Source organism: Echiichthys vipera (assembly GCF_963691815.1).
Source record: "Echiichthys vipera genome assembly, chromosome: 14".
NCBI classification, from domain to species: domain Eukaryota; kingdom Metazoa; phylum Chordata; class Actinopteri; order Perciformes; family Trachinidae; genus Echiichthys; species Echiichthys vipera.
Window position 1 is genome coordinate 29206310 of NC_139839.1, and position 19871 is coordinate 29226180.

Sequence of the window (19871 nt, forward strand, 5' to 3'; positions counted from 1 at the left end):
TAACATTTCAAAACTCTAGAAGAGCTTTTAATCCCAATTCAAGTTAGCTGCAGTGCTAAAGCGTATGTAGGCAACCTGGTCAGGGGAAGTCTCTAATGAGCCTGTTCTATGGGCCCCGTATTTTTAGTTTTACTAAACTGTGGATTTAATGGATGCTGCGGGAGGTTGGTTCAAAGTACACAGTGTGCCCTCAGAACATTCTTTTTCATGATCAAATCCTCAACAAAACTGGAATATAGTATGAAACTACTTAAAGATTGATTCAGATCTACATCTGAATATGTAACATCTGGAGAACACCCATGTTCGAATGCTGTTTGTGGACTTCAGCGTTCAATACAATAATTCCCCAGCACCTGGTTAACAAACTGGGACCACTGGGTCTTAGCATCCTAACATCCTGCTGAGCACCAGCTCCCCACAGGGTTGCGTGCTGAGCCTGCTGCTCTTCACTCTGATGACCCATGACTGTAGTGCAAAGTCCCATACTAATCACATCATCAAGTAAGGAGACATGACAGTGGTGGGCCTCATCCAGGCCAATGAGGAGCTGGTATACAAAGAGGAGGTAAGGGTACATCCACACGATCGAAAACAACTTTTGTTTTTTTCCGTCGTTCTTAAAAAGTTTTCTGTCCACATGGACTCGGCTCAAGAAATATCTGCGTCCACACGCAGCTAAAAACGCTGTAGTACACATGCCAGGTCTGGATGTGGCGCTGTAACTGCCACAGAAATACACCAACAACGGAAAAGATAGATAGAAGAAGAAGAATTACTTTATTTATCCCGCAACAGGGAAATTGAATTTTTTCACTCTTATTATTATACATAACTTTTCCCCCCAGCCATTTTTTGGAGATTATCACAATGATATTAGCTTTGAGCTTGCATGACTTTTTCTTTAAAAATGACGTAAACACATTATGGTCACTTAGTATTGGATGGAGTCTGTCATACACACACAGGCCCGAAATACACGCACGCACAGACAGGACCTATACATGCAATTAAGGAGAGATGTTAGAGCGTGGGCTGCCAGTGACCGGCGCCCCGAGCAGTTGGCGGTTCGGTGCCTTGCTCAACAGCACCTCGGCAGTGCCCAGGAGATGAATTGGCACCTCTCCAGCCACTAGTCCACGCTCCATACATGGTCCACACAGGGACTTGAACCAGCGACCCTACGGTTCCCAGCCAAGTCACCTATGGACTGAGCTACTGCAGGGGCACTGTGGAGAGCATGATGACCAGCTGCATCTCCATCTGCCACTGAAAAATTGATAATATCCTTTGCCAGACACTTTAAGACTGCACTTTAAATTTACACTGGAGATGAAACTTAGAGAATAAATTATAAATACTGGATTATTATGAGATTCTGTTATTTTTTTATTCCTCAGAATTTGATAGAATATCTGCTGTTGCTATACCACTGCTATACTAGCATATTTTTTTTAATAACCAAGGCACTTCAACAAAAACCTTCATTATGTGAAAAAAAAACAGTGATCTAAATTAGAGAACAGAAACCACTGTGTCAGAAGATTTAAACAATGTTTTCTTCGGGCTGGCCATTTCATTGTTTCAATATTCTTAGCTTCAAGGAACTGCTTCACCTGTTTTGAAGTGTTACAAGGGGACATTGTCTTGCATGAAAATTGCAGCTGATTGGGAGATAATTGCAATGGAGGTATTGAATGTTGCTGAAGGAGAATCACAAACATTTACATTCAACCTGCCATGTAGCTGTACAAGAGGCCCAACTCCTGCTGCAGAAAACGTAATCTCATCACTGAAGTGCACTCTGGACCAGTTCTCCTCTTCTCACCTTTTAATTCTTCCTGCTGATAAGAGGTTTGGTCACTGCAGAGTGGACTTTCAGTCCAAAAAGTCTTAAACGATGAGACACTGTGTGCAGAAACAGATCCTTGTCCTGTTCAGCACTGAACTGGAGACCAACTCAAGCTGCAGTGTTGAAATGATTCCCCATTGAGAGTCTTCTCATAATCCTGTCCTCTCATGCACTTGTTTTACGTGGACGACCAGCCTTTTTGAGGGACTTAAATGAATCTGTGTCCTTCAATATTCTTGAAATCACTGACTTGGAACATCCAACCTCTCTCTAATGGTTGAGAGGGTCATCCCTTTGGCCTTCATCTGGACAACCTGCTGTCTCAGGGCTTCAGTCTCCTTAGAGCAGCTCGTCATCTTGCAAAGTAACCCGGAGAACTGCAGATAAATAGGGTGTGTCCAGCAATGAGGTCAATTGTCACCAGGTGCAAGATTAACACCAATAACTGGGAGGGATCTGAAAGTGTTCTCTAATTTTGCTCAAAATAAAGGTTTTTGTTGTGCCTTGGTTATTTAAAAAAAAAACCTTGCTAGTACAGCAGTGGTATAGACACAGCGGATATTCGATCAAATTATGAACAATAAAAAATAAAAGTATTTTCGAATAAATAAAGTATTTAAAAATTGTTCTGAAATTTTCATCTCCACCATATAATTGTAATTATATCCTTGCACATATTCCTTCATACCATCTACTCCTTTTAACCTGAAGTATTTATTTATCATACTTGTTTACATATGTATATACAAATTTACATGAACATCATCTTTAACTTGTTTTACTCTGTTTTAGCTTCTTGATTTAAATGCAACAGAATTCTGTTCATGCTATGTACCTGTCTGGTATGGTGACCAAATGACAATAACAGACTTTTGAATCTTGAGTCTTGATTGCCTGTTTAACTCCCTTTTACCAATTGTGTCTGGGCGGTGCACAGGATTATCACCTCTCCCCTATGCTCTGCTGCTGCCAATCAGCTTGCTACTCCCTCACTACAAAGGGGGCCGGCTACCATTCTAAAATGTCATGACTGTTGGTTGTCCTGGCTCCACAATGGCAACCAGCTCCCCATTGACATCAGGACACATTTTGTGCTGCAGACTGACCACTCATCTGCTCAGACTGCAGCTTGATGAGTTAAATAAATGTCATCTGTAATCTTTTACGAGGATTCAGAATAAAATAAATAATAATAACATCTACACTGCTTGCACTGGTGCACCCTAATTCTTTTCACCACGCCCTTTTCAATAATACATTCCCATACACATCGGTTATTTCTTAAAACATTACGTAAATAATTGTAAACAGGAATAAATTTGCAGATGAATATCTTTATTTAATAAAATCACAGCACAAACAAGAAATGACAATCATCATAAGGATGATCTGAGGCTTAAATAAAGTACATAGTAGCTTCCAGGGTATATAATAAGCCATGTTAGATTATATGATCATTTCTGACTCATCACTACTTGGTTTACCACTACACTGCAACGTTGCAGGAAGGGCACCACAAACCTGTCATGGCACAGGACGTGTTTCTTTGAGACATTTACCTTTCAATTCAGAAGTTGTGATGTTCTGACAGCAAAAGCACTGCTTTGCTTTCACCACACCTCTTGCTATAAATGCAATGCATAATGTTGAACGCTTTATCATATCTGAGCCACAGAAATTGGACAAGTCATTCTCTTTGAAAGGCATATATTTTGGCCTTTTCTATGTTGTAGGCTCTGGCTTGAATTCAGATGAGGCCATCTCCAAAAAAAAGATGTTGGGTCAGGATTATGCATCGTATTGGGGACAGGGAGATGGCAGTTGAGTAGTTATCTCCGCAAACAAAGTCGGGTGTGGGCTGGGCATTTCAGGGTCAGAACAGGTATAAAGGGCACCACAGCATATTTTCTTGATGAAAAAAACAATCAATAGTTCACTTCATTTTGAATTATTAGTAGGTTTTAAGGTTGTGATGTCACTCGAGAAGGAGTACAGGGTGCAATTTCACTCACATGCCCTATTATTTCCCCCCACCTGTGTCTTGGAAGAAAAAAACCCGCTCAACATCTAAAGAGCCTCCATTAAGCAAACGTAAAAACTGAAGATAAAATGTTCTCTTACCTTTCCTGTGACTGCTCCTCATACATCCTCTCCTTTCCCTCTTTGAAGAGCCGGATGGCCCGTTTGGATTTCCTCATAAGGCTATCGATGTAGATCTTAAAGAACTCGTTCTCACTGAGCTGTGTGAGTTGCTGGTTCTCTTCATATTTGCCCAGTGTAAGCCGCAGGTGCTGGTAGGCATCAGGTAAGATATCCAGGATGTATGGTGGACTGTTTTTCAGCTGGAGTCTGGGATTTTGGCAGAGGCGGACCTGTGTCAAAGAAATCCATTAATGACTGCTTGCTTCATGCTCTGACATTGAGTTTTAGTGTTAAAGCAGCAAATAAAATCACAAGGGGCGGGGCTTAGATGAGATTGGCCATAACTCATTAATGGTTTGTCCAACCATCATATATTTGTTCAGTCAATCCTGAGGAATAGGCCTGCCAAAGGATTTTGAGCTCAGACCATAGGGGATGCCACAAATACCACAAACCTCTTGGACAGAATTTGCCGATGCCGATCGGCCTAAATATTGTCCTATAATTAACAGCCAAAAAAAAAGGGAGTGAGTGACTTAAAATTTCAAAACCTCCAGCCTACATCTCAATGTGCTCTACAAAAAAAGGGCTCTTAAGTAGGGCTGGGCATTAATTTCATATGTGATGTATCATTTATTGTCTTTCAAAGTTTTTTTTTTGCTAAGTTGTATAATGTGAAAAACAGTAACATAACACTCTATCTATGAGTGTACTACTATCTATATACTACTTTTTTTATCTTCGGATTTCGACTGTATCAACAACACATTTGGTCGAAAATTGAAATTCTCCTTGATCATGTCTGATAAACTCAGAACAGATACCTTGCATAAAGACCTGAACGTCAATACCAAGTTTCGCAAAAATCCAATAAAGTGGAACGAAATGACAGAACTTTGAGTGTGTAATTTTATTGAAATGCTACATCCGTTGAAATGATAAAACAAGTAGCTGATTGGCCTGTGAATGTTCTCATATGTCCAGGTCATCGTTATCCCCAAAGCAATTTCAGTCAAAGGCAACTGGACTTGGTTATTTGTCTAGGAAGACGTTTCACGTCTCATCCAAGAGGCTTCATCAGATCATGTATGCAACTGACCAGGCTGGGACTGATGTCTGACCTTTGTGAAAACGGCAGCTGCTTCCAGAAAGACAACCAAAGTGGTTGAAAAAGAAAAAGAAAACAAGAGAGACAACATAGTCATCCCATATGTGACTGGGGTATCAGAGGAACTCAGGAGGGTCTTCAAAAAACACTGCATCCCTGTGTATTTCAAACTCAGTAACACACTCAGACAGAGACTAGTTCATCCCAAGGAATACCACACACCCACAAAAGCAATCTGGTATATGCTGTCCATTGCAACGAGGAATGCAAAGATCTCTACATTGGAGAAACAAAACAACCACTGCATAAACGCATGGCCCAACACAGGAAAGCTAACTCCTCAGGCCTGGACTCTGCTGTCCATTTACATCTCAACGAGAAAGCCCACTCCTTTGATGACATCAATGTCCACATCCTGGACAGAAAAATTCCATTAGCATTAGCTCCACCTCTCCATGTGCATCTGCAACAAAGTGCCTGCCACCATCTGGCAGACAGGTCTGACAGGTTTATCACTCCAAACTTACAACTTTATCCATGAGTTTCCAGGTTTTCTCCACAGTCCGCCGGTCGGCAGCTGCTTGCTTCGGTGGCCCCACTGCATCCTGGATGGCATCAATGATGCCTAAAATACGACCCTTACTTCGGTTTGGTCCTCGTCCTCCAGGGTTTCGGCCACTGAGAGCAGTTGCCATTTCCTATACAGTGAGCCGAAAAAAGGTATTATTGCAAACAGAAAGATTGCCCTTTTTCAGTTTGTACAAATAATCAGTGACAGTTGTCCTGTTATTTGGTTCCTATCCATTCATAGATAAAGGGTGGGCGATAATCTGATATAATATTTTATTGTCTTGCAATAGAATCGTATTGTGATGAAATCATATACACAATAACATCGTCTAAATTGATAACAACAAACACATACTGATTTAAATTCCTCAGAAAATTGGATGTAAAATATGAGTTTATATTTTGAACCAAAGTTAAATTACCATGTTACATTCATACGGGAGTATAGAATAATTGGCTTTAACATGGGGTTATTTCATATAGGCTATGTATTGGATTACCAGAAAACATGCTTCATTGTTATATTTTTATCCAGATATGAAATGATCGATATCGGAATATAAGATTATAACGATATCATTCAGCCCTACAACGATTGATTTTTACTCAACCCTCCCCCGAAACACCAGTTTCAATAGGGATGTTAATACTGCAATCATAGCTCTACTTAACAAACAAAGAAGAAGAAGAAGAAGAAGAAGAAGAATTACTTTATTTATCCCGCACGGGGAAATTGAATTTTTTCACTCTTATTATTATACATACATACACACACAGGCCCGAAATACACACATGCACAAACAGGGCCTATACATGCAATTAGGGAGAGATATTAGAGCGAGGGGGCTGCCTGTGACCAGCGCCCCGAGCAGTTGGGGGTTCGGTGCCTTGCTCAACAGCACCTCGGCAGTGCCCAGGAGATGAACTGGCACCTCTCCAGCCACCAGTCCACGCTCCATAAATGGTCCTCACGGGGACTTGAACCAGCGACCCTATGGTTTCCAGCCAAGTCACCTATGGACTGAGCTACTGCCGCCCAAAAATAAGGAACGCTTCACGAATTTGCGTGTCAAAGGGAAGGATCCCACCTTGTGCTTCAGTTATAGACCTCTATTACTTATTAATAATGATATCAAGCTTCACGATAAGATCTTAGCAAAATTATTTGATACAGTTTTGCCTAAAATAATTCACCTCGACCAAAAAGGACTTGTAAAAAAATAATATCTTTAGACAATTTTAGACGTCTTGTCCACATCATACACAAATCCTCTCGGATGACGACGAGCCTGTGCGCTGTTTTATTAACTGATGCCGGCTTTTGATCGCCTGGAAAGGTCCTATCTTTGGTACACTATGTCACATATGGGCTTTGGTGTGGAATGAAGCATGTCCCTCCACTGGACCTCAGTAATGTATACCCCAAAATCCTTTTCCCATGCATTTTTAGGTGAGGCAGTGGGGACTGGGCTCAGTAGAGCATTATCATAAATGACAGATATCAGTCGTTTGTGTTGTATGTTCAGAGCCAGGAACTGGTCCATCTCAGCTTCAGAAAATGTGGGAATTGCTTTTGGATAAAATGTTTCATTTGAAAGTCTCCACCCATGATAATGTGGTGAATTTTTGCAAATACCTTGTAAAAAACTGTTCATCGTCCCAGGTTGGCACATAAACCGAAACTAAGACCACTGGTGTCTTCTGGAGTGTGCCCAAAACTATGACATAGTGACCGTCAGTATCTAGGATTACATTTGTTGGCTCAAACAGAACCTTTTATGAATGATGATAGCTGCCCCTCTAACTCTATCTGTAAATTTGGAATGGAATAAGTGGCTCATCCACGCCCTCTTAATACGTGGGGTGTCAGCTGATTTGAGATGTGTTTCCTGTAGAAACATCACATTCCCCTTAAGGCGCTGTAACTGTGTCGGGACCTTACAGATTTTGATCCTGTTGTTAACACACATATTACGTCAATCGGAGGTCACTAAAATAATGTGGAGTCGGTTCGTGCATATGCAAAAACTATATCGGACTCCGTAATTTTCTCTGGTCCCCTGCCCAACTTGACTTGCGATGACATGTATAGCTGCATGTCATCATTCCGTCACTGGTTGTCTAGATGGTGCCCGGTAAATAATGTGGGCTTCGTAAATATTTGGCAGTCTTTCTGGGGAAAACCTGGTCTTATTAGGAGAGATTGTATTCATCCGACTTTGGAGGGTGCCGCTCTCATATCTAAGAACCTGGACACAGTTGTTAGCGGTCTAAAACCATGACAACCCAGTGTTGGGATCAGGAAGCAGAGTCGCAGTTAAATACACCTCTCTGCGCTGCCCTTATCACAGATGCCCAGGAAGCAGAGTGGCAATCTTACACACCTCTCTGCGCTCCCTGTGGGGCATTTTCTAGCTCAGTATAGTATAGAAACGCTGTGTGCCCCACGATCATTTAAATTAACCAGTTTAAAAATGAACAGAAAAGGAGCTACACAGAAAAACTTGATACAAATCAACACCAAATCTGCGATAATGCAACAAAATCGGAAAATAAAATGTGGACTTTTAACATCAGATCTCTGTCATCTAAACCTGTATTAGTAAATGATCTGATATCAGATAATCATATTCATTCACTCTGTCTGACTGAAACCTGGCTGTGTCCTGAAGAATATGTTAGCCTTAATGAATCCACTCCTCCTAGTCATATTAATACTCATATTCCGCGAGGCAGTGGTCAAGGAGGAGACGTTGCAGCTATTTATGACTCAGGTCTATTAATCAACCCTAAACTAAATTATTATTCATTTGAAAGTCTTGTTCTTTGTCTTTCAAATTCAACCTGGAAAACCGTGCAGCCAATTATACTTGTTATAGTGTACCGTGCTCCTGGTCCGTACTCTGAATTTCTATCTGAATTCTCAGAGTTTCTGTCAAGTTTAGTCCTTAAATCTGATAAAGTAATCATTGTAGGAGATTTTAATATTCACATGGACGTTTATAATAATAGCCTTAGTATTGCGTTTATTTCTCTATTAGATTCAATTGGTTTAAGTCAGAGTGTACATAAACCTACACACTGTTTTAATCACACCCTCAACCTTATTTTGGCTTATGGTGTGGAAATCAATGACTTATTAGTCTTTCCACAGAATCCTATGTTATCAGACCATTAATTAATTAATTAATTCAATATTTTGAATTCATATTAAAGGACTACTCACCCCTGGGCAAAGGTTTATACACTAGATGTTTATCTGATAGTGCTGTAATGAAATTTAAGGAAGCAATTCCATCTGCATTTATTTTAATGCCTTATACTAATATTCCAGATACCTATTCTAATGGTAGTTTCTCGGAAATTGATCCCCTTGTTGACAGTGTTGCAGGCTCTCTACGAACAACACTCGACTCTGTTGCTCCTTTATAATAGAAAATAATGAAACAGAGGAAGTTAGCTCCATGGGCCAGTTGTTCAAAAGTAATCCGATCGGATTTTGGTTATCGGATTGGATCAAATCTTGAAAATGGGTTGTTCAAAAGGGAAAGAAGGATTCTGAAATCGGATTAGATCACGGAATCCAATCCTAGTTAAAATCTGGATCAAATCTTCCCTTTGTGTTGTTCAAAACGTTTCAGTAGGATTTGGATAACTTTGATCCAAAAAACAGGATTATCCTGATCCCAACAGGAGGTAGGATTTCAAGGTGGATTTCAGGAAGAAAATGTAGTAAAACTGTAAAATTGGTAAAATAATACATTTGTATCATTTAGTGTATATACTTTTATTTATATTTGTTTAATACTTGACTTGTATAACCGTTAAAGTGATAAAGTAAATAAAGTAGACATAGGCTACCAAATTAGCATTTCAGTATAGTAAAGTCAAAATAAAAAAACACCCAAACGGGCAACAAACCCGTTAAGAGAGGTGAATACACGGATGTGGTTCTGGACATTATTGGAGGTGAGAACTCTAAAGCTTGGCATTGGATTCAAGGTGTTGTAGGGGATGGTGAGCCTTTGATGGTAGAGGAAAGTGAGCCTGTTCGTCCAAATGAAGAGGAGACATTCATTTGGATCTCAGCACTATTTCTGAAGAACAACCTGGATCCTCACTGGTAGAGCCAGCAGTCACGGCAGCTGAGAAAAGAGGCTTGAAGCGTCCTTTGCCAAATAATAATGATGATGCCTATCAATCACTTCTCAAACAAGAAACTGAAAGAGCAGTAGCACAGATACTCCTAGCAGAGGAACAAATCAAGCTGACCAAACTGCAGCAAACCAAAGTGAAACTTCAGATCTGCCTCCTAAAAGCAGGGCTTGAAAATGCTGGTCTCTCCTCCTGTTGACGAAGAACCCTGAACAGACTTTATTTTGTAACTATTGGACATTTAGCTTTTTTTTTTCATTGAAGACGTTTTCAAAATATCCACAATGCATTTGCATATTTGTTTTGTATCTGTTGTGGCTCAGATGAGGGGTCACAAAATAAATTATGAATGGAAGTGGATTTTTGTTATATTCGTGTTTTGTCTCAAAATAAAAAAACACTTACAGTGACCCCATGTTGTCTCTTCTACCTGTTGTTGTTCTACATAGCTGTAGCTCACATTGTGATATGTTGTTCCATTTAGAGCACTGGCAATCCGGATTTGGTAATCTTGATCTGGATCAGAGTGATCCAATCCAATGTTGCTTTGAAAAAAAAAAACAGCATAAAAGTAAGACGGATTACCTGATCCTGGATAGCAAAAAATGGGATTTCCAAATCTGGATAATTTTGATCCGGATTAAATGTTTTGAACAACTGGTCCAATGGTATAACTCACAAACTCATGAATTAAAACAACTATCGTGAAAATTGGAAAGTAAATGGTGCTGCACTAAATTGGAGGAATCTCGCTTACTTTGGCAAGAAAGTCTAAAAATATGTAGAAAGGCCCCCCGTAATGCCAGAGCAGCCTGTTACTCATCTTTAATAGAGGAGAATAAGAACAATCCTAGATTTCTTTTCAGCCCTGTAGCCAGGTTGACACACAGCTCAATTGAGCCATGTATTCCTATAACCCTCAGTAGTAACGACTTCATGATCTTCTTTAATGACAAAATTATAACTTGCTTGGCACTAATTTTTCTTCAAACCCAGGAACCTTAGAAACAACTGTACGATCTGATATATTCTTGGACTGCTTTTCTACAGTTGACCTTAACAAATAACCTCTACTATTGCCCTCTACTTGTCTCCTAGACTCTATTCCAACTAAGTCACTTAAAGAAGTGTTACCTTTAATTAGCACTCCTGTATTAGATATGATTAATATGTCTTTATCAACAGGTTATGTACCACAGACTTTTAAAGTAGCTGTAATTAAACCACTTCTTAAAAACCCAGTCTTGATCCAGAGGTAATAGCCAACTATAGACCTATATCTAACCTTACCTTTCCCTCTAAGATCGTCGAGAAATTAGTCACCAATCAGCTGTGTGACTTTTTACATTATAATGAGTTATTTGAGGACTTCCAGTCAGGATTTAGAACGCATCATAGCACTGAGACAACACTGGTAAAAATTACTACCGACCTTCTAATAGCTTCAGACAAAGGACTTGTCTCTGTACTTGTTTTACTAGATCTTAGTGCAGCCTTTGACACGATTGACCATCACATCCTGCTACAGAGACTGGAGCATCTAATTGCCATTAAAGGAACCGCATTTAGCTGGTTTAAGTTTTATTTATCAGATAGATCTCAGTTTGTACATGTTAATGACAAATCCTCCATGCACACTAAAGTCAGTCACGGAGTCCCTCAGGGTTCTGTCTTTGGACCGATTCTATTCACCTTATATGCTTCCCTTAGGAAATATTATAAGGAAGCACTCCAAAAATTTTCATTGTTATGCTGATGATACACAATTGTATTTGTTGATCAAACCAGAAGAAACCGATCAGTTAGCTAAACTCCAAATGTGCATTAAGGAAATAAAAAGCTGGAAGACCTGCAATTTTCTGATGTTAAACTCAGAAAACCAAAAGGCCTCTGAAATTCAATGGCTAAAAATATTGTTACTCTGGATGATGTTATGTTGTCCTCCAGCACCACAGTAAGAAATTAGGAACATTGGCCCTCATTTATCAAACGAACGTACGGTTGAAAAACGTGCGTACAACCATTTCCTGGCAATTCTCACGTCAGGTCTGAGATCGTGTATGCAAATTTCAGCCTGTGGATTTGCGGTGCAGCACAGCAAAATCTGACTGAAAATAATTAACAAACCTCAGCTGCCATTAAGCATAAGCAGTCACATATTAAGAAGAGTTTAAAACAGATTCTTAAAACGAATAGAAAAAATAGAAATTGTGGTTAGAGCAATTGATTGTACTCATGTGCGTCTGAAGGCACCATCCATGAATGATTACACATTCATCAATCGCCAAAACTACCACTCGATAAATGTACAGGTGATTTGTGATGCCAAGCTATCGCTTTTAAACGTGGCGGTCAGGTGGCCAGGGGAACAAACACGATTCTTTTATATTTCAAAACAGCTCGGCTCCAGCCCCCCGCGACCCCGGCATTGAATTAATGAATGAATGTGTTGGCGCGCGGCTGCAGCAAGACGCACTGCAGAGCCAAAGTCATATCCTCGGTTAGTGGCTTCCCTAGATAAATTGCATTAAATCAAACAAGGTATCAGATGATTAACATCTTGGTATGGTTCTTCTAGGTGACAAAGGTATCCTCTAACGGTATACCTAATAACCCGCTGGCAAACCCCGCTACAGAGCAAGAGCGCAGGTGTTGTGCCGTATTCAGCACCCCTGCCGTGGAATGCACCCCCTCGCATTATAGGTGATATTCTGGATCAGAAGGCTGTTGTTTCGACCTATAGGAGTAGTTTATATACAGCTAACCCACAACGGTCAGACCATTGGTTACTTACAGTCTTTAAACTATTTTAAAATCACAAACTTGGATAATAGTGAACACAAAACAACACTTTTTGTATGTTCTGTGGAAATATACTGCAGCCATAATTACAAAATGAATGAAATGGATCTTTTGAGCAAGTGGAATGTATTTGACTGAGCGTTTCCTAAATATAATCCCATTTTTTCTTGCAATTAATAGGTTCAAAAGTGTGTGATTTAATGTGGTTACCTGTATATAAGCTACTCCTATAGGTGGAAACAACAGCCTTTTGATCCAGAATATCACCTATAATGCGAGGGGGTTGCATTTCACGGCAGGGGTGCTGAATACGGCATAACACCTGACCGACAGTTCGCACAGGGGTCACAGTGGAGCGCTGCTTCGGGTTGACTGCCTCTGTTATTCTTTTCCATACAGAGTTTTTATGGGCCCCTTTTATTCCACTCTTAAGACTGCCAAAAAGCACATCTTTATTTTGCTCCATCTCGGATGTCAGGATGCCCATCTCTGTGTCGGAAAAGTTGCTTTTCTTCACAGTGTTTCTCCTCTACATGTTTGACCTCAGTGGGCGAGGCCTTCGAACCAGGAATATTTAAGGGCGTAACAGGTAAATGACGATCAAATTCAGCCGTTGCATTTATCAAGGCCTGCTCATTCGTACGCTGAGATTGGTCAGATACGAATGTTTCATAAATCACACGTGGGTCCTGTCATACGACAAATTCTGCGCTCAGATCTGCGCCCGTTCTCACGCAAGATTGATAAATGAGGCCCATTGTGTCTCAGAAAGATGCAGAAAAACTAGTCCATGTTACTTCTAGGCTGGACTATTGCAACTCCTTATCAGGCTGCTCCAATAAGTCTGATAAGAGTCTCCAGTTGGTCCAAAATGCTGCAGCTCGTGTACTAACTAAAACAAATCGAAGAGAACATATTTCTCCTGTATTAGCTTCTTTGCACTGGCTACCTGTAAAATCTAGAATAGAATTTAAAATCCTTCTTCTTACCTACAAAGCTCTTATTGGTCAGGCTCCGTCGTATCCTAAAGAGCTCATAGTACCGTATTACCCGACTAGATCGCTGCGCTCTGAGAATGCAGGGCTACTTGTCTTTCCTAGAATCTCCAAATGTAGAATGGGAGGCAGAGCCTTCAGCTACCAAGCTCCTCTCCTGTGGAACAAACTCCCAAGTGTTATTCGGGAGGCAGACACTGTCCCCATATTTAAGAGTAAACTTAAAACTTTCCTTTTGATAAAGCTTACAGATAGGGCTTACAATCCCTTAACAATGTTGTTATTTTTTAAATGATTTTGTTCTGCTTAATGATGCTGCTATAGGCCTAGTCTTCCAGGGGATACTCCTGTTCCTGATACTCTGTGCTTCTCTCTTCTCTGTTTGTATCATTCATGTCTCATCGATGCATGTTACTAATTCAACTTCTTCCCCGGAGTTGTTTGTGCTTTGTCGTCTTGCAGGTCTCTGTTGATCGTGGTGGTGCCTGCTGCCGTGGTCCTGAATGATGCTTCCTATTATTCCTATTATCCTATTTATTTGCACTATTTTGCAGCAGCCAGCAGCTAATGTTTACAAGAAATTGGCAAATATTAAGATTCATGGCAAACAAGATGAACAGACTACACGGAGACAGCTTTCATTTTAGCGTGTTCTTCAAGCTGTTCAGTGTTAGCTTAAATAGCACTGCTGTCGTTTAAAACGTGCTGATGGAATGTCGCTGTTTCTGCTGAAATATGATGCACGTTTATGCTTGAACAAGTGGTACTTATTGCCACCGCCAAGGAGGTTATGTTTGTTGACTTTCAACTCATTAAGGTTTTAATGCACTTACAATAATTTGTGTCGTAGTTTCCACTTGGAACTGGTCACTTCTCTCCTCTCTGCTGCCGCTGCACACGCCTCGTCTGTCTCTCAGCCAAAACGATTAATCGGTCGACCTCTATTCACAAGGAAAGCTACACATTCTCTTCCTGTTTCTTTAATATCTACATTCATTACGGCAACCGCAGACACGCTGGCCAGTTAACAGGTCACTTGTTAAAGCGGAACAGCGGCTCTCGGTGAAGTGGCCTTAACAACTGGCTGCTTTCAGCTCAGACGCTGTCTCATCAATGTCATGTTGTTGTGGTAGAACAGTTCTAGTTAAAAGTGACACTTTGCACCTTTTTGAATTCTTTTTTTTAAGGGTGAAATGATCCCAAATGTATTCTCTGCCTTTTCCGGATGTAGAGGTGTGCATTGTGTGAACAATTATCCCTGCGCTGAACAGGAACATAACGAGCGAGGCAGGAACTAAACGAGTCATTGAGGTAGAGATTTTGCCTCAATGATTTTTTGTAATCGAGTAACTCGAGTTACTTGAGTAAACGTCACATACGTCATATCTCGCATATTTGACCCAGACTTAATAATAATAAATAAAAAGGAACGAAATAGGCCTACAAGGATGGATTGGCAGTATAATAAAAAATTTACATAGTATAACATTTTATATATTTTATCTATTATTATTTATTTATTCATTCATCTTTCTGTCCCATATAACAGATATATGATATATATTTTCATTCTTATCATGCGGGGGTGGGTTGTGGGAGGGATATGGGTGGGGTGTGTGGGCGGGTAGGCAGATATGGTGTTTAATTGTCTCTGACCACTGATATTGTATTTTTGCGAATCCTCCTAATAGAAGAAATAAAAATAAAAAACCTGATCACAACAAAAGTTTGCAGATGACACAACTGTGATTGGTCTCATCAGCAATGATGAGTTGGCCTACAGGGAGGAGGTCCTACTCCTAGCAGTGTGGTGCGCAGACAACAACCTGACCCCTAACACCAAGAAGACCAAGGAGCTCATTGTGGACTACAGAGAGACTTGAGGGTGGCGCACACACTCCCATCTAAATCAATGGGACGGAAGTGGAGCATGTTGCAAACTTCAAGTTTCTGGGTGTCCACATCTCTGAGGATATATCCCTTAAACCCATAATTCCTCAACCCTGTTCAAGAAGGCCCACCAGCGTCTCTTCTTCCTGACAGCGTGCTCACACTGTCCTTTTGGCCGCGGCCAAAACCGGTTTTTCAGCTAAAGTCTAGTACCTTTAAGTAGTGTGAGCGCACCCGCTCCGCGCTCAACTGGGGCCAGCTGGCCCTCCACGGCCCGCTTGAAAGAGGTGGGCTTTAGCGGAGCCGTTTGCACATGTACGAGCACGAGCGTGCGCACGTGTACGCGCACGAGCACGAGCCCTACGGCAGTAGCGTTATGTCCGCCTGTTCGGACATGTAAATAGAAGGACGGACCATGCGCGGACATTTAACAACAACAACAATGGTGGTGAAAGGTTCACGTTGGTGTGATGCGGAGGTGGAGTGTTTACTGCAGATTTGGTCGGATGAAAATATTCAAAAACAGTCGACAAGACGCACAAAAACTCTGAGGTCTATGGAAAAATTTGTAAACAAAGCCACACACACGCGATCAATGCGTGTGACGTGTTACGGCGTGATGACATATGGACAGCAAGAAGCATTGGCCGAGGCCCAGGTAGTGTGAGTACAAACGGGGCTGGGGCGCGGGGGGGAGAGGGAGGGGGGACAAGTACCCTAAAGTCCGGGTCTCGGTCCGGGAGGACAGTGTGAGTCCGCCCTGAGACTAAAGAAGGTCCATCATCTATAGTCTACTGTATATATTCTTCATGCTCTTTATTAGATAGTATTGCACAACATGCACTGTTATTAGCACCTCGGGTTAGATGCTAATTTCGTTGTCTTTGTGCTACTAGGCTACTTTGCACAATGACATTCATTTATTCATCTTCAACCTCTTATCCGGGGTCGGGTCGCGGGGGCAGCAGCTCTAGCAGGGGACCCCAAACTTCCCTTTCCCGGGCCACATTAACCAGCTCTAACTGGGGGATTCTGAGGCGTTCCCAGGCCAGTGTGGAGATATAATCTCTCCACCTGGTCCTGGGTCTTCCCCGAGGCCTCTTCCCAGCCCTAACCACCTCAACTGGCTCCTTTCAACACAAAGGAGCAGCGGCTCTACACCGAGTTCCTCATGGATGGCTGAACTTCTCACCGCTACTCTAAGGGCGCACTCACACTGTCCATCCGTACCATGCCCCGAGCTTTAGGGTACTTGCCCCCCCCCCCCCCCTCCCTCTCCCCCTGCGACCCAGGCCCGTTTGTACTCACACTACCTGGGCCTCTGCCTGAATGTTTCTTGCCTGCCTATACGTCATCACGCCGTAACACGTCACACGCATTGATGACGTCATCGCGATGCGTCGCTTTGTTTACAAATCTTTCCATAGACCTCAGAGTTTTGTGCGTCTTGTCCAGCTGTTTTTGAATATTTTTATCTGAACAAATCTGCAGTACACTCCACCTCCGCATCACACTAACGTGAACCTTTGGCCGCCATTGTTTTAAATGTCCGCGCATGATCCGTCCTTCTTTTTTTCTATGTCCGAACAGGCGCACATAAAATGACGTCAGAACCGGCGTAGGCCTCGTGCTCCTACACGTGCGCACGCTCGTGCATGTGCAAACGTGCTTTACAAAAGCCCACCTCTCCTAAACGAGCCGTGGCCAGCAAGCGTACCACGCCTTGAACCCGCAATCCTCCTTCACCCAGCTTTCACTCACAATGATAATAAAGTTGAATCTAATCTTCTTCTTTTTTTTTGCATGATGCAAAAAAAGAGCATGACATTTATGATTCCTTTTAAAACAGTACGCTCCAGGGAACTGTTACAGCAGCCCACATACTGATGAAATTAACATTAGAACTGTTCAACAGATAGCTGAAATGTTTCATTGTGTTAGACTGATGCATATTGGGCCTTATGTGAAAGGTGTTCATGGAACGCCGGAGGTTTTAGAGGGTGCTCAAAGGGCCCTCGGTGTCACTGTTATTGTATAAGGCTTTCATGACGTGAGTGTGCTCCTGTGACTGTTCCCATCTGAAGTGTCATTCACCTACAGTGCAGCAGTGTACAAACTCATCAAAATATCTATTCCATATGGCTCTTATGCTGGGTAGGCTTTGGTCTTCCTTCAGAGTGTAATTGTTCAATGATGATCATCTAATTTCACACATAGGCTAATAATTCATGATTTAACTGCAAAATGAAACTGTAGCCAGGTAACAAACTGCTGCTTCTAGTTTTTTTGTTTTAGTTTTGGGTGAGTTTAGTTTAGTTTCAGGGCGAGTTTAAACTATGCCTGTTCTGCTGAGGTTAGCTTCCATATGGACTTGATGTGCTACGATTGTGTTCTTATGGTGTTACTTAGACTTCAAGATCAATCTTTATTGCACATGTTAAAAGATAATAATACAAACTCAATTAAGCGAATGAGCAGTAAAAAGGAAAGCAAAAAAAGAAAAACAAGCAAATGGGATCCTAACAATCCCAAGAGATAAATATATGACTCAAATAATATAGTTCATGTTCAAAGGGATAAGGAGAAGTTAAAAACTCATCACTCATATAGCTTTTATTTTGCAGGATGAAGATTGGATGTGTATTTGCTGTTATTAAAGGACCCTCCTATTGTTTTCCGTGAGTTGATAGTTTCAGTCTCCGCCTGCTGAGAGCAGCAGCTAAACACAGCTCGTGAAGCCCAGGACCGCAGTCTTACTGTGGCTTTTTAAAAAGGAACTCGCATCAAACGATCACCAGGGGGGAGACAAATTCCGAACTTACCAAACCGCCAGGGAATGTTTGCGGAGATCCCGGTTGAACTCGGTGCACATCCAGAGAGCACAAACGAAGGAGTGTTCAGGGAAGGTATCCAGCGTGTTTAATCCCGTTACTTCAGCAAAAAAACCTCCATATTTCACAGCCTTCTTACAGTCGCTGCTCACCAGCTTCTGTCGGAGAACTGTGAAAAACACGGACCTGAAGGTTTGTAGCGTCACCGTATTAATGTACAGCTACAGCCTAAAGTCACACAACACGGGACATCCGGGCAAATCTAGTTGCGCATTTCAGAATAAAGCCTCCATACCCAAGCCCCCACAACAGGGACTTCCTGGTTGATCCAATAAGGAAGTGCCAAAAACTGCAGTTCTCTGAGTGTACAGTAGGGGCAGGTTTCATAATAGAGCAGTTTCTTATTGACCCCCATGTTAAACAGGCCGTTTTCACAGCATAATTAAACCTATTTAAGGCCTGGGACAAAAAACATTCTAGTCTGTATGTTAAGGTCAATCTTTTTAGTACCAGGCTAGTTTTTATTTTATTGGTGGTTAAAGTTCATGAATAAATAGGGGCACAGCCTCTTGAGTGTTAGCTATACGTCAGCCAGATGGACATATGCCCCTCCCCCTCAACGTCACATACATGCCCTTTTTTGGGAAGAGGAAATGAGGCGGAGTCAAGGTCTGACAAGATGGAGACTCTGTCGGTGAGGACGATTTGATCAAGTTAAGAGAACGGACCCCGACAGAGACGCTACGTCCATTTTTAGTCTATGCTCCTTATATGAACAAAATCATTTACATTACATTAGCACTTTTGCTTCTATATACTCCTATTTAGGCTATTTGACTGTGTCCTTTAGATGTCTTAAGTGAATTGTGTTGTTCTTATGTCTCCAGAGAACCTGCTATACTTCCCGCTGCATGTTGTTCCTTTAATCTGAAGGAAGGCTGCTCACTTCCTATCTGACTGTCTACGTTGTGGCCGGCTTAACGCAGCTGTTTCAGCGGTGGGAGGGTCAATGTGAGTATGAAGCAATATTTTCCAGGAACCGACCAACGCAATGACAAGAGCGCCCAGACAGCCATTGGTGTTCCAAAAGGATGTCAGTGTGTCAGGCTGCCAGAGAGAGAGAGAGAGAGAGAAAGAGAGCAGCCACCTCCGGTCACTGCTTAACATAATAGTCCAGTCATTTTATGAAATACGGAAGCAAACTCAACTGATTTTGTATCCTCAATATGTCCTAAGTAAGGGAAAAAAGCTCTTAAAAATCCCAACAGGGGAAAGTTTCTAAGAAAGACCCAAATATTCCCTATGCATTCACATATTAATTATTTTTCCTCACACGAATAGGGAAAGTAAATGTCTTGTTGAATCTTGACATATAACAGTAAAAGACCTAATGTTAAGGTCAGAATGAACCCCATTTAGTCTACCCATGAGCATTCATGTTCATGTTCCTCAGACTAAATGGATTTCACTCCTGTAGATGACTGAGAAATATAAATGTATCCTGCACAAGATACAAAATTACACAA

At 41.5% G+C, this 19871-nt stretch overlaps 1 protein-coding gene across 2 annotated transcripts in view; it reads right to left on the reverse strand.

Moving 5' to 3' along the window:
* Positions 1–18509, reverse strand: part of cblb (Cbl proto-oncogene B, E3 ubiquitin protein ligase) — a 147994-nt gene extending 129485 nt beyond the window's left edge. For both annotated transcript variants that reach the window (XM_083926749.1, XM_083926748.1), the window contains exons 1-3: positions 18337–18509; positions 5630–5800; positions 3974–4224 (exon numbers count right to left, since the gene is read on the reverse strand). In XM_083926749.1, coding sequence (XP_083782875.1) covers positions 3974–4224; positions 5630–5797 — 419 coding nt within the window. In that variant the 5' untranslated portion in view covers positions 5798–5800; positions 18337–18509. The remainder of the gene's footprint in view (positions 1–3973; positions 4225–5629; positions 5801–18336) is intronic.
* Between the last annotated feature and the right edge of the window lie 1362 nt (positions 18510–19871).